This window comes from Cuculus canorus, chromosome 1 (assembly GCF_017976375.1).
Source record: "Cuculus canorus isolate bCucCan1 chromosome 1, bCucCan1.pri, whole genome shotgun sequence".
In the NCBI taxonomy this organism is placed as follows: Eukaryota; Metazoa; Chordata; class Aves; order Cuculiformes; family Cuculidae; genus Cuculus; species Cuculus canorus.
Genome location: NC_071401.1, coordinates 99,302,504 through 99,318,015, shown reverse-complemented (window position 1 = coordinate 99,318,015; position 15,512 = coordinate 99,302,504). Strand labels below are relative to the sequence as shown.

The 15,512-nt window shown below is 37.5% G+C and overlaps 1 protein-coding gene across 1 annotated transcript in view; it reads right to left on the bottom strand.

The window, feature by feature from the left end:
• Nucleotides 1–15,512, bottom strand: part of ADAMTS5 (ADAM metallopeptidase with thrombospondin type 1 motif 5) — a 49,607-nt gene that overhangs the window by 12,913 nt on the left and 21,182 nt on the right. Inside the window, exons 3-7 of the mRNA XM_054068217.1 lie at nt 11,881–12,048; nt 6,102–6,385; nt 4,708–4,891; nt 4,110–4,285; nt 3,102–3,277 (exon numbers count right to left, since the gene is read on the bottom strand). Coding sequence (XP_053924192.1) covers nt 3,102–3,277; nt 4,110–4,285; nt 4,708–4,891; nt 6,102–6,385; nt 11,881–12,048 — 988 coding nt within the window. The remainder of the gene's footprint in view (nt 1–3,101; nt 3,278–4,109; nt 4,286–4,707; nt 4,892–6,101; nt 6,386–11,880; nt 12,049–15,512) is intronic.

Genomic DNA, 15,512 nt, shown 5'->3' with positions numbered 1-15,512 from the left:
CTTGCCAAGGAAAAGATAATGAGATATGCATTGGTTACAGCTGTTCCTTGCTGTCTTTGCTATAAAGATGATTAAGGAAAGCATAAGCAGAGTAACAGCTGGGTAGAGGTACCTTGGGAACACTTAAAAGTAATCTTGATCACTGAGAAAAAACTTGTTTACTTTGAAGATTAATTGTCAAGTGTCTAATAAGAGGTGTACCCAAATCTTTAATTTGTTCCATCACAGAGTTCTTTCTGTTGCTACTTATGAAGTGTCTTAACTTAGATTTAGAAAAAGATATTTAACTCTTCCACTGAAAGTGAAAAGCATTCAAAATCTGCAGGTGTGCTGGAACTTACCACCATCTCAAGTATGTTATTTATTTTAACTTTACTGATATATGGAAAAAATCTAAAGACTATACATAGCCATAAGCTACCAGCTGGACTTCGTAGACATGTATTTTCATTTCTAAACCTGTGAAAAAACCATTCTGCGAATATCTCATATCTTAAAAGTTTAGTGCTGAAATGTCTGGAAAAAATGTATAGAGAAAATATACTAAAAATATGTAAAAGTGAAGGAGTCTCCTTTGGGATTGTTCAAAGAACAGATTGCTGATTTTGAGACTTTTTGGCTACATAAGTAGAGACTGCACGGACAACAGATAAAACGCTTGGGCTACTCCCCTGCTATTTCCAGCAGTTATAGGACAACAACTAAAATTCTATTGATTTAGCACCTCCACAAAGTTGAAGGAACATGGTGTGAAAAACAGGGTGTGTGTGTGACTCTGCTTTACAGCATAGCACAAATAGTTTTACATAACAGTTACCAAAATAACTCTGTTAGGACATGTCATTGAAGTTACAAACCCATTTATTCAAAACCTAAAAGCAATGCTGAAGAATTCAAGTCATCTGCACAATGAACTGTAACACTCCATTTACGCAAAAAAGAATGCGCAGCCTTTATTCTTCTCTTTCCGAACTTTTGACAATTTGGCTTTACAACCTTTAAAAAAGTTCTTAAGAAGCAAATTCTCCAGAAGATTATTCTTTGACTGTTTTAAAAGAAAAAAGTACAAAAAAATGTTGTTATGGCAATGGTTTGCACTGGGAAATACTAGTTTCCCCTTGTACATTTAATAGTTTCCCTGTACACTTAATGTACAAATTGCTACAATTTGGTTTATAATGCACAGCAACGAAGGAACTGCTATTTGTCAGCAGAAGAAAGATAATTTTACTACAGCCATTGCCCTTTCATATTTAAAAACAGGTTACAGACAACTAAGATTTCAGTATTTTAATTAGGGGTTTATTTTGAAGTCAATTACTTGAATAAGGGAATGGTCTCAAACCATACTGCTGGTAAAAAAAAAATCATTGTCACTCCAAAATTCAATCAGTATCAAGTCAGAACATAGTTGGTACTCACAGGTTGACTGTTGGGGTAACTTACAGGTCTAAATGGGGCAACTTTTTCAATGCATTGGCCTTGAATTGATATTTTATACTAACCAGTCTCATTTCAATTAAAGGTATGGTTTGAAGACTAAATTGGTAACTTCATAGGAATAACTACAATAGAATCTCTCAATTTCCGTGTATATCTATGCCATAAAACCGGCCACACTGAAACTCATGCAGTCCCTTCAGCATTTTTGCTGATGTCTGGATTCCAGCATAAGGATCTTTACTGAATCACATGAATTATATCTCTTAACTGTTGTCTTCACTTAGACACCACAGACATTTCAGTATTTACAAATTGGAAAAGATTTGGTTTATATAATTACTAATTTGGATGGAAAGTCATACTTTTTGGCAGAGATGTTTTTGGCATCCTTAGGTGAGAAATCATTGGTTTACCAGGAAGATTAGTCATGTTTATTTTTAGCATAAATTCACTCTCAAAATCATTTTTGACTGCTATTAATCAGTATGTTGAAATGTATAGAAATAAAAGGTCATTGCAGGAGTCAGATTTCAACTTCTGGTAGCTTTCAATATGCTATGTAAGAATTTGGAAGATATAAGACAAAATCCAGTTTATGTACATTTTAAAAGAGGATATGCTAATGCAGTCACAGATACTGAGTAGACATCGTCAATTAAAAATCCTCATTTTTTAATGAATCTTAAGACTTGAAGTGGGAGGGAAATGAGTTCAGACAGAAACCAGACTCATTTGACATTGATATCCCAGTACAAAGCTTACTGCTGCCCTCAAACGTGGTCAGGGAAAACCTTGAAGGTGGTTCCTTTTATTTTACTTGTATTAAGTTTTATTATAGCAAAAAGCAGAACTTTGACAGAAAGATGTCTTATGCATAACTGCTATAAATATTTTGACCTAAGAAAATCCATCTGGAGATTCATATGCTAATAGATGAAGGGATATAGCAAATGCCATGCTTAAGCATACGTTTACTTCTCAGAGCTCATCTAGTCATCTAAGCTCCATATATACTCAGCAGTTTGAAAAAGCATTTTTAGGGTATAATCCCTTTCAGCTATTAAGGAAGACTTCTACAGCTGTGCTCTAATGCTGTCTGATTCTCACCACTAACTACACAAATATTACATGTCACTAAATCAGGTGGGATGTCCTCATTGTCATTCAGTTAGCTGTGATTAAACACATTCTCAGCGTGTAACTTGCTAATGCAGCATTATCTGGGCAACAGAGAGTTCCAGGGCTATCTAGATTATTCTGACTCCCAAAAACTTTCTGATTCACTTCTATCTTCCCTCTTCTTTCTCCTCTAGAAACCACAAGTCACCTGACACAGCAAGGTCAGCAAGTAGCACAAGATGCTATGCTTTATTCTAGGCAGACATACTATTTTTGGAGGGCTTACCTGTATCACTGGCACTTTGTGTCAGAAATGAACTGGGTACAGTGTTTTGCCAGTTGATTATTTGCCACTTTTGGGGTAATGCTAAGAGGCCAGATGTAAACAACTGGAAAGTGCCATAAAGTACAGGCAATGTACGTTTTTGGTCTATCTTCATATGAAAGTAAATTGCATTTAGAGACAGAAAGCAAGCAAGCACGTTGCAGTGTTATTAGTTGCACAACAAGATACATTTACTAATACTTAAGATTATTACCTCTTTTTGGTAAAGGTTCCCATGACTTTCGTGCAGCTGGAGTTGTCTCCTCCACACACCCCGCATTTGTCATACTGGAGCTTTGAACCGATGATGCCATCACAACCAGTTCGGATGCATTTTCCCCGGATGCAGACTGAATTACTGTAGGGTCGACATTCTGTACCATCAGTTACCTAGGCAATAAAATGACTGTCAGTTCAAACTTCCATGGAAAAGATTTGCTTTTGTACATCTGACTGGCAAACCCCAGTTACTTATTTTTGTCACCTACTCAGAACAGAGTGCCTACCCTGACAGACCAGACTGAGTTTCTCTGAGTCCCAGCACAAAAGCAGACGAAAGTTTGCGAAGGGATGAAAGCAATGGCAGATAATTACTCCACTGTAAGACACTAAAATGACCTTGGCTTTAATGATGGTCTCACAGCTTATTAATAATAACAATAACAGTACTTGCAGATAGCCTTGCATTTGAGCTATGTACATCTAAATGTTACCTTCATAACATAAAGAGGCAGAAAACTGCAAGGATAAGCGTGGAAGACATTTCAGTTCAAATTGCACCTGATGAAATAAACTGATGACAAGTCACAGCTATACTAATTGGCTAATTATTCTATATTAATTTGCTCTGTAAGAGTTACTCTGGATTCCCTTAACATAATTCAGGGTAAAACTCATTATTTTAGTCACGGTACTCCTTCTCCTCCAGTAAACCAGATGATTGTCTGGGTAGAAACCCGATTATTCACTACTGAAAACAAACTAGTGCAGAACACTCAAAAGGGCCTATAAATCCACATAATGATATGTGGAATTTTTTTTCTCATTTTATAGGCCAATTCTGCTTATAATGTATAAGTGGATCAAATCATTAAATCTAATCACACAGTTAAATCTTTGAGTCATACGATTAACTTCTTTCCCCTTGTCATAGCAAAAGATTTCACAAGATATAGGACGCTTATAAACTGGAACATGGAATCATGATTGAAGATGCCACTACCTTCTGAGAAAATACCACATAATAGCCAGTTCCTTTGGCTCGGCAGGTGAGCTTGCAAACGTCTCCGGGAAGTACTCCAGCATACTTGGGGACCCATTCAACAAATGTCTTGACACCCTTTGAGTCAGACTGATAGCCATTCCTTGCTTCACACTGCTCTTGTCGAAAAGATTTAGCTGTAGAATTATTCACATCATTAGTGACAATTTCAGACCACACTGCAAATATCATTATGGCCATCTATTATTCCAATTTCTTTTTCACATAGTTTCTAAGTTACATCACCTCTTTACTTAGAACTGGCCTTCAAATCCTTCAACTGCTTTAGCTTGGAAATCTTCCCATGACATAGTAAGAATGAAAGGACTAAAGTCTGCATTATGGTTCATTTTCCAGGACTGGATTTTCTTTTAATTTGAGTACCCTTTCTGTATATTTTCAGGGTAGGCATGGGGGAAGAATTATGGCATTGTATTCATGATGACTGTCTTGCCTTGGTAAACACATTTTTGAGAAACTAGAATGGACCTTTGTTTCTTTATAGATGTTCAGTATTTACTACCTATGAACACACAGGCTAGAGCACAAAGGCACTTACCATTTGCTGGGCAGGGCGTGATGTTGCAGGAGCGATAGATGGCCCTCTTGCCAGTGCAGTACCGGCCATTATTTCTAGGAGCTGGGTTATTGCAGTGACGATAAGCAAACTGAACTCCTCCGCCACAGGTACGGGAGCACTGTCCCCAAGGTCCCCAGGACCCCCAGTTACCATGGCTTGAAGCCTGAAATATATAGAACAGTGGGAGGTAAGGACATCATCCAAGTGTGAATGAAAGTGCTACATTTCGAAGACACTGCTAATGTCTTCTTCAATTGAAGGTGATTCCTTGGTCATTTTCATCAGGAACAACAGGTCTTAGGAACCTTCTTTCTTCCAGCAGAGTTAATGTCTGTCTTTTATCTGCACATTGGTGACAACTCATTTGGCATTGTACATGCAAAGGCAATATGAGGCCTTGCTCTGCAGAGCTGCCTTCAGCCTGTTTCATGGAAGACAACCGTGCACCAGAAATGGCACTCATAGTCTTATGTGCCTCATGTTTTGCTACTTCTGCCAACAGGGCCCCTTAAAGTAGATCCAGGGGATTCAGTTCACAGAATATGTTCATAAGGCTAATTTATAAATGCATTTAATTTAACTAAATGCAATTATTGTGATGTGTAGGTATTGCTTTGAGTAACTGGCAAGTGGTGGAGTTGTCAGATATAGCTTGCAACTAAATTGGCTACCTAAGAAAAGCACAAAAAAACAGTGTTATAAGGGCTGTAGTTTGAATTCAATAACTCTTATAGTTTGAAAATATTTTCACAAAGCTCTTCAAGTCCATATGTCTTCTGTGGGTATAACAGAAGGTCTAGTGCTACTCAGTAAATTTAGATGTATCTGAACTGTGCAGCTGACAGTTCTCAAGGGCCTGGGGACTCCTCAGATGTATGAAACTGACAGTGAGAAACTGTCACTGGAGGTACAACCTTTTCTGCTCCAGAAATTATATTCTGGATGAACTTAATTTATCTTTCTCTTCATCAACGTTAGGGCTCTGGAACCTTTTGGACAAGGGCTGTAAATTAAATTTACAGATTTAGTTTATTTTGCAGTCCATCAACTAGAAGTCAAGAAGTTATGAATAGGTCCTTGACAATCTTTCCGTATGTCCTGAGACCTGACTTACTGAATGGGCAAATCCTCCACTCTGAAGGGATGCTTGTAGTTTTCAGGAACTAAGTTTTCATGCTTCAAGAAGAAAACATGCTTCCTGAAATTCAGCAGCATTTTACCTATATCCCTCACCAGTAACACTCCAGTTATATGCTAGAAAATTAGGCAGCTTCCAACCTGACTTCCATAAAGTCCCTTTCACTCCCACAAAAATCAGTGCATTTGAGGATCACGCCTTCTAGAAATCCCTAGGGTCACAGCTGGTAACTTACTGAGTAGTATTTCTTCTTGGTTTTGTCAACACATTTTCCCTGGAGGCAGATCCTCCCTTTTCCACATGGTGTTCCCTCCACAGCAGGCAGCTTCTTAGTCAGACATACCATCTGACCTTGGCGAACAACTGCACACCAGAGGCGAGAGCACACATCCATGCCGGGACACACTGTGTATTCAGGTCCAAATGCCAGTTTGCATTGACGAATGGCATCATAGGTTTGTCCTGGAAGCTCCTCAGGGCCCATGATCTGCTTTCTCGGTTGGTCCAGCAAACAGTTACCTAAAAGAGCAAACCAAATTATTATTACTCATTTCCTAGTTTTCTTGCAGTGCCGCGAATCTGGCATTTAAGTTAGACAGAACAATAATGACAGTGAACCCCACTTGAAGGATGCCGATATGAACAGAGGGGCTCTCTGAGGTATCATCAGGTATTGGACAAGGTCATACTATTGCAACTGCATTCTCACTGAATAGCAGTCCAGGTGTCAAGTTGTCTATTTTCAAACCAAAGGTGTCAATGAATTTTACTCAGGTACCTTTGGACTTTCATCTTGGTTCCCTTTATATGAATTGACTCTGAAAACATTCCACTCTATTTATCAACTTGTGATTTAAGGAATGATCAAGACTCATGGCAAACTACGCAAAGCTGTCATTTCCATGTTGAGACAGGATCTCAGAAATGCTATAGTTTACTAAGGGATGCCAGAAAATCACAAACCCCAGACATGTAGCCAAGGAGGTAATTGAAAAAAAGAAGAAGAAACCCCCAACGGATCAAAGGAAAAATCTAAGCTGCAGATCAAAACTACTGTTAGCAGTAAATCTGGGCTGGGTTTTTCTTGTAAGGAATGATACTTTGCTGCTTCTGCAATTATTTTTAAGAGGGATATCAAATTTACACAAAAATACATCAATAACAGGAAAAGAAGAAAAAAATAACATCGACATAGAGAACTGAATACATGTTTTAAGATATATTGCAAAGGTCAAGATTTGCCTGGCACACTAAAAATAAGAAATCACATTTAGTTTCTAGAAGATCTACTGATAGATTTTTTTTTAATATTGAAAAACTTACTTGTTGACATGCAGAATTATTTATTCAGTGTGGCCTTTTTTACACTTCATGAAAGGGATATGTGGTCTGGGAAAGCTTCACTTATCCTTGGCCAAAATAACTTACCATAATTTACCTCATTTTTGGAACCTATACCAGTGTTCTTCAGTTGGCTCGTGGGTGAAAAAAGGCTATCTATAAAATTCTCACTATTTACACAAAAATAGGACAGAATTTCAAGCGATGGCAATGAATTTAAACAAACCAAATACCTCATCTCTCAGTGGCTCGTGTTTTCCCTCTCAAACACACACTGCAACTGTTCTTTTCTGCCTTGAAAGACTAAGGCCAATTAGTGAAATCAGCCAAGTATTCTTCCTGCATCATCACTTACTACCAAAACCCACTCTGCCTTGTTAAACTTGTTCCATTTATCCTTTGCTTAACCTGACTTACCCTAGCCTTATCTTTAATCTGGATTATGCCGACTTTTTTAATGACAATAAGGTGTGCCAATGCTAACTGATGAGCTGAGCACCATGAGATAAAGATAACGGAAAGTACCTGAGCATTCAAAGCCTGTTGTAGGGTAAAATTAATTAAAGTCATTGTGAAGACTATGGAAGTACAGCTTTTCTTCCTGGGGTTTCTGAAATGGGCATAATTGGCAAAAGCTGCTGTCAAGAATACAGTCTGTAAAAGTTAAGAGCCACGGAAGTCCTACTTCATGTACCTTATGATAACAGAGGAAGCTAGTACAGTATTAGGGCTGTGATAGGAAGGCACTAGAGTGTCAGCATTTAGTGGTATACACTACTATTATATATATACTGCAGGGTTTATCAGACTTCCAAGTGCAACCATTATTCAATACTTTAAATAAGACAGAATTGTACTTGTAATAAGACAGAATTTTGCCATGACAGACACTGCTGCCCATCACTGAGATCTACCATGACTGACATAGGTGGAAATATAAATTTAGAGAAAAAAAGGAAAAAAAAAAAAAGTTTCATCCTTGCATATACTTGATTTGTCAATCATTTTAGTTAACACCTGCTTGAGTATCTTTCACATGTGAACAACAGTTTTCACAAGCTTTTATAGCAAGTATAACATTTTTTCCCCTTCAGAATACAGAGGAAAGAGATCTGAAATTCTCCAAAATTAGCCGATACTGCTGTGAGGAAACAAGTATAATGTCTATAATGCCAGGTGTTCCAGTTGATCTCACACAACAGATTCAAAACTGAACATAGGAAAAGGCCCTATGGCTCCTCCACAGGGAAAAAAAAATCTTTACATCTATAGATAGCAGGAATAGTAATCTATGTTTACATAAGTTGCAATGAAGTGCAGGTGTTTTCAGCACCAGTCGCTTTGACCTACTACTTGTAATGGACAGAAAAGATGTAGTTAAGAAGTTGGAGAAGTTGGGGGCCCGGTTTGCCCTGGGCCCCCGGTTGAGAGAGCAAAGGACTTCAATTCACTACATTAATTCACTACATTACATTGCAACATACAGAGCATGTAAATACTGCTATTCCCAGTTTTTGTCCTGAGTACCATAAAATATCTGCGTGCCCTGGCATAGAGCACACAGACATCGCTAACACAGTGTTAAACCATCTCGTTATCTCTCCTCAATATGATGTGCAAAATATCTTGGGAAAAAAAAGGCAGAATAAGGTCTGTGCAGAAAGCAGATAACCAGGATATAAATTAATTAAAATAGAAATAGTCCTTCTTTCAGGCTGCACAGAGCAATGAGCACTCTGACTAAATACTATGATTTGCAAGCAACCATACCGCAGCCTAGTTGCTGGCATGAGAATAAAGTAATTAGTACCTTAGGAGAGGGATTGCTAAAAGCAGAGAGAAATAAATGTCACTGTCTTCTGGACACTAACTCAGCCTTTTCTTCCTAAATGTCACCCTGCCGTTTGAGGTCATCTTTTGAATGTAAAACAAATGGTGACATCATGATGATTATGTTTAGAGATCTCAGAGTGGGCCTCAGGAGACAGGGGATCAGCACCTTGATCCTCTCCAGACTTCCTGGTTCACCTTAGACAGGACATTTTTATCGGTACTTATGTAGCTGTTTGTAAATGTATGTAATGCTAGCGCCTGCAATTCAGTCATCTGTCAGATATTTCACAGGCAAATGAGTTTATGGTATAATTCAGCACCGTTAATGCAATTCATGAGACCAAACAATTGATGCCACTGATTAGAGCCCTCTGCACTACAATGGGAACTTAAATACCCAGTTTAGGAGGAGCTACCTACATAGTAAATAACCAAATTTTATAAGATGAATCTGCTTGCCAACACTGCTTTCCAAATTTAGAAAACAGGAACGTCAGTACTTGACAAAGTGATGGTAAGGAATTAAGAGATTCAAAACTGTGCTGTTTGCGGTTACAGCAGTATGAGTTGAACACCTAAACGTACATGGGAAAATTACTTAAAGCTTTTATAAAATGTTGACTGTTCTTCTGTAGTAGAATGCTGTTCACAGATCCAGCCTTCTGGACTTCATTCACATTTCATTATGCTTAGCCATAAGAAGCAGCAGATGAAGCACTTTATTTATTTATACAGTGCCATGCCCTGTTATGGAGCTATCAATTCATTCACTGTCTGGAAGAAGAAAATAAAACCAGAAGTTCCCTTCCTAAAATAATGCGTGTCCTTTCAGCACAATAATTTGAAGAAACTGCAATTTAAATCATTGACTTCCATTTTTACTTCACAGATAGCGTTTATGGTCTTTTATGATAAATCTTTGCTTTAAAATATAACTGAAAAATGATAAACTTAAAAAGAAAATGACTTGGAAAAAGGCTCTGAAGGCCTGATCTACCAAGAAAAGAGATTCCCTAAACACTGTATATTTGAAATCATACCAATAACATCATTAATAAAATTAACTCCCAGAGGACTATGGACCTCTATGATAAGAAATTAATTTTTTCTGTGAATTATTTCATCACATTGGTAACTCTTTGAGACAACATGCTTAAGTGATAACTTCTCCTGAGTATCAGAAAGCGCAATGTACCCTAACCCACATGTTAACAGACTGAAAGATACTAAGCCCTTTACATGCAACAAAGAATACATGACTTTGTGAAGAGTGTCATCAGGGTAGGACTGCTAAACATTGTGTACAGCAAAGCAGCACTTAAGCTGAACAAGGAGACCATAATGCAGCCCTGAAGGCTGTGAAGACTACCTACTTTTTCTGAAACAAATTGGCAGAGTTACATTCTTAGACCCATAGAACCGATTGGTACAACCCCTCTTTACTTCCACATTGAGACTGAGTCCAGCTCATGGGCAATGGTCCAAATGTCAAGCATCCCCCCCAGACACAAAGGTGGGAGAAATGCTCTCTTTGCTTTTTTTATTATTGGAGAAAGTAGTTAGTTGTATACATACTAAAAAGAAGAAGTCAGGTCACAAAAAAAGGCAAAAAAATGAGAACAACCTTTCTACTAGCCTACAGCAGGAGAGGAACAGAAGAGGCAAAGTAGTTCAGAGTTCCTTGTGCTCTTGAACAGGTCATTCATGGATGGTGAGGGACATCCCTTTTTTTCACCTCAGTGAACTATACTGTGCCTACTGTACCTCAGTAACATAACTCAAAAAGGAAAGTTCTCTTCACATATGGAAACTAACTTGGTAATATTAAGTCAATGTCAGGGCAATATGGACCTTTAAACAGGACAGTGCAGATTAATGGACCTAATCAAATTAAGAGAAATTATGAAGTCATAGTCCAATAGAGGAAAACAGGAGAAAATATTTCACAGAGCATTGAAATTAGCCAACAAGATATTTAAAAGCAAAAAAACTCTTTACATTCGGCAGACACACCATACTTTTTATCCATAAGCATTTTGGTTACCATAACAACTTGATCCATGCACTCAATTATGTCATTTTTATCTCAACATTTTGGAATTTGAATGGTTTGTTTAAGAACTGCAGTTGCTTTGGGAGCACAAGGAAGACTTTAAAATTCATTAAAGAGTGAAGACTATGCTTTTTATTACTACTTTTGGAAAATGAAAGTTTTGCACTTAGTCTCCAAAGGTTAAATGACATATTTAACCAATATTAGTTACGTGACTTGGAAGGTAAGCTCCTAGGGCAGAAGTAATCTTTTATAATGTACAGCACAGAGGTGTCTTAATTCTTCTTACAGCCTCTGTACATAAACGTAATAAATACAATGACACTAGAAACTTAATAAATGGCACTGTAAACATAAATATCATTGATGGTAAGAAGAACACATACACTCTGCTCTGTATTCTAAAACTAAATAGACCATGTCACCCACTGTAGTTTCTGTGAGGAAAAAGCCATTTCCTTGTGTCCTCTGTTTAAAGTTCTCTCTGAGCTCATATCTGTGGCATTTGGGAAGACAAGATTAATTTCATGCTTTTCGTGCTTTTAAAAAACACCTTTCCATATTCCAAACCAAATCATTGCTAACATACACTCCATCGACTCTTTCTTTCTCTTTCATTTGAAACCTGCAAAGGCAGTCATTTAGACCTTTGCTTTGTTTTGCAAGTACTTCCAAGATAGTCCTGAAGATAAGCAAGGAATGAACAAGCCAGTATAAAGTGTTCTTATTGCAAAAAAGAGATCACAGTAAAAACTAAGTAACTGACACAAGATGTGACAATACATACCATGACCATCATCGAAAAATTCTGTTATAGTTGCTGAAGTGCATTTGGACCAGGGTTTTGAAGCATCAATGCTAGTCAGAATGGAGGACATCAGGCGTTTGTCTTCCATGGAGCCAAAGTTCTCCTCACAAAATTTGGAGTCATCATGGGAAAGTCCAAGCAAGTGCCCTATATAAATGAAACAAATAATTAAAATTATATTACTAACCATAGCAGAGTTTACCAGATGGAGTTCACAGTCAAGGTAAAATGAATTGTACAATTCATGCTCAAATTTTAAACAGTAGCCCAAAGTAGGCCACTTGAAACATGGTATCTCTGCTTAAAGTCAAAAAACCTGTGACAGTTTACATCATTATACGGATATAGAGAGGAAGCAAGGCCATCAGCTGACATGTCATTGAATTGAGCTACCTGAAACCTGATGAAGACTAAAGTGAGCTCTACTCGTTTTAGTTTACAGCTTACTACTTCCTGTTTTTCCAAATCACCTTCAGCAAGAAAGACTAATATTTCACTTTGTAAAGACAGGCTGCAACTATCTAGAAGGTGTTACAATCTCTTTATAAATGGATATAAATGCTAGTATTTATGAAGCAACTAAACAGAATGCATGTAAATTCTTGAAGTGCGCTCCTTACTGAAGTGTGAGTACCCTCTGCAATACATCAGACAATCTGAATAATATCTTCAAATAGTTTCTTCTATGTAGACAGTCTTGTTTTGTGGGAGGTAGGTTTTTTTTTAGTATTACATGGTTAGGGCTTTAGTTTTGTTGGTTTTATTTTTAAATATATATACACCAGAACACAAAATAATGTGCACACAAAGCAGCACATGATGGAGCCAGCAAAAACCCTCAATGTCCAGTGGAGTTCGGTTCAGTGCTAGATGAGTTCTTGTAAGAGCGACAGGAACATCTTCCTTAGACCAATGATTCTCATCTTCTATAGTTTCTGGGCAGCAATAACAGATTGCAGGCAACACACTTTGTCCCCTCCATAAAGAGGGCATTTCTCCTTTTCTCTCTCTTCCCCTGATGCGCACACATTTACTGATATCATTAAAATACAGCTACTGTTTGAATAAAAGGCCTGGTAGTATTACAAACGCTACTAAGAAGTTATTCAAGGGACTTGGGTTAACATTGATGAGAGTTCATACTCCTTTCCCTGTTATTACTGTTGCTAATAACTATTGCAACGCTATATCACAAGTACATTGCTGCAAAAATGTAATGAATCAAACTTTCATATCGGAGGCACATGTTTTATATGCAAGATTTATGTTTAATTTTTTTCTGACAGGTAAAACCACTTTCCTTTGACAATACTTATTATATATGGGACACATTATGCTATTTTTATTCTGCACTGAGACACAGCTGAATATCAGTAGGTACATGTCAAGTTTCAATCCGACATAGCATTATATAAATACTCGCTCTGAAGAGATGACATCTTTGTTTTATTTAAGCCAAATGCTAGCGTTGAGCAAAATAATTCACCAGTAAAATTATTACTACAAACAGAAGCATTTCTCTGACAAAGTAACTAAATAATCAGTGCATCACTTCCAACCGGTAAAGCAAATTCTCCAGTAGTATGGCAGGCTAGGCGCTTAATGCATCAGCAGCTAGTGTGTGTTCAATGAGGATTACCTTTGACTTTGCCAAAGTCCTAGACATCAACAACATGTGTCTTCAGGAAACACAAAGATGATGTTATTTTTGGCTGCCATTCTATACAGTGTTATTGCTAAGCTTGTATTCATGCTAATGCACTGAATGGCACCAAGACACATCTCATGTCTGAGAAATATGAGCAGAGCTGACAGGTTAATGAACCTCAACACATGCCTAGTAGCAATATAACTAGAACCATTTTCTGCTGACATTAATAACTCCTTGTAACATGTTTCACCAGTGTTCTCCTAACTTAAGCAAACATTTACTAGAGAGGGCTGTGGGCCTATCCTCTAGCTTTTGTTGACAGACCCCTCAATACGCTGCACAGCTTCCCATTTAAATTGGGACTGCACACACTATGCTCTTCAGAGCTGTTCAGGAGTTTCAGACAGTTTCTTATCATTTACTTGAGTCTGTGTACTTGCATATGCAGACACTAACAATCAATTAAATCGAAATATTTGCAAAACACTAGCCCAGCAAGCAAGAAAAAACCGTGCTGGTTAGACCTAAATCTTACTACAGCAATCTTCTCTGAGACAACACATATGCTTAAAGGTTGCAGGAAGAATGCTCTTGTATTAATGTCTCAAGACTGCTCATAGTTGTTAAACTGCAAGAAATTACACCAGTGCAGCATGAGGTAACAAGGTAATGAGGTTCTGTTAGTGTAAAAGGAGTTTAATTTCTAAGTCTTTGGACTTATTACTAGACAACTCTGGGTGAATAGCAAGAGCTGGAGAGTTGTTCTGAGAAGTTCATCACACAGCACACGAATTTTCAGTGTAGGTTATGAACACTAGTTAGGTGCACACCAGTCCTTGTAGTAGTAATTAGCAAATAATTTCCAAAATACATAATCCTAATTGTTAGTATTTAAGCCTCTAAATTAGCCATCAATGATGTTAGTGAGAATAATAGCTGTTTATAGCATTAAATATATGGATTCTGGCTCTCCACACTGATTTCCTAGTTACAGCAATTTGCCATTTAACTTTGTATGAACTCTTACAAACACTGCAAATGCAACTTTTGAAGAATTTTATGGAATTAAAATTCCTAATTCTTATCACAACCTAAATCTCTTTCTGTCCTAACATTGCCTTTAAGGCATTCTGACCAGACTTAACACAGATTAAAGCAAAGGACAAACTTCCAATGATTCCTAAAACTGGTTTTGCATTTTATTAAAAAAAAAATCAAAATCCAAATTATCACAGTGATCTTTGATCTCTAGATACTGACTAGCTAAGGTAGGCTCTTTTTAGCACAGAAGTGAGAACAATGAAGTACTTCTAGAATTCACCCTTCATCCTTTTGCAATCAAGAATTAAAGAAAGGACACTTCCCTTCCTACTGGAAAAGTTTACTTCCCTCCTCCCCTCACATGCATGAATGTGCTGGTACTGTCACATATTGCTCAGGACATTAGGGCGGTTTCGGGCATTTACTGGTGAGGTGCTTACTTTCGTAACAACCAAAGTGAAAAAGTTACAGGTGATCCTTCAAGTAATCCTGTACGTAAGCATAATTCCAGAGAAAGCTTTGGGCAAAAGTGAAGACTTATGGAATATAAATGTTATAAAGAAGGCTTTTAAAAGCAATGCCAGTTTTAGCACCACACCATTTTGTACTACTACAAACTTCAAACCACGCTATTGAAAAAAAGAAAAAAAAAGGCTCCCGGCAGCTGTGTAAAATGATGACTGATTGAGAATGGGTTAGTAGATCATCTGATGTTTTCTACTTAATGAAGCATCTTACTAGTGTTGACATTTCCCACTGAGTGAAAATGACATAATGTAATTTTACCAGCAGGATGGTGTTTAGTTAAGTTATGCTGTAGGAATGCACAAAATGGTAAAAGAAACAGATGGTGAGGAGGCTGGGTTTACCCTTATGCAAGTGAAGAGGAGCTGGCCTTCCTTTAAATTGGTTCCTTCCC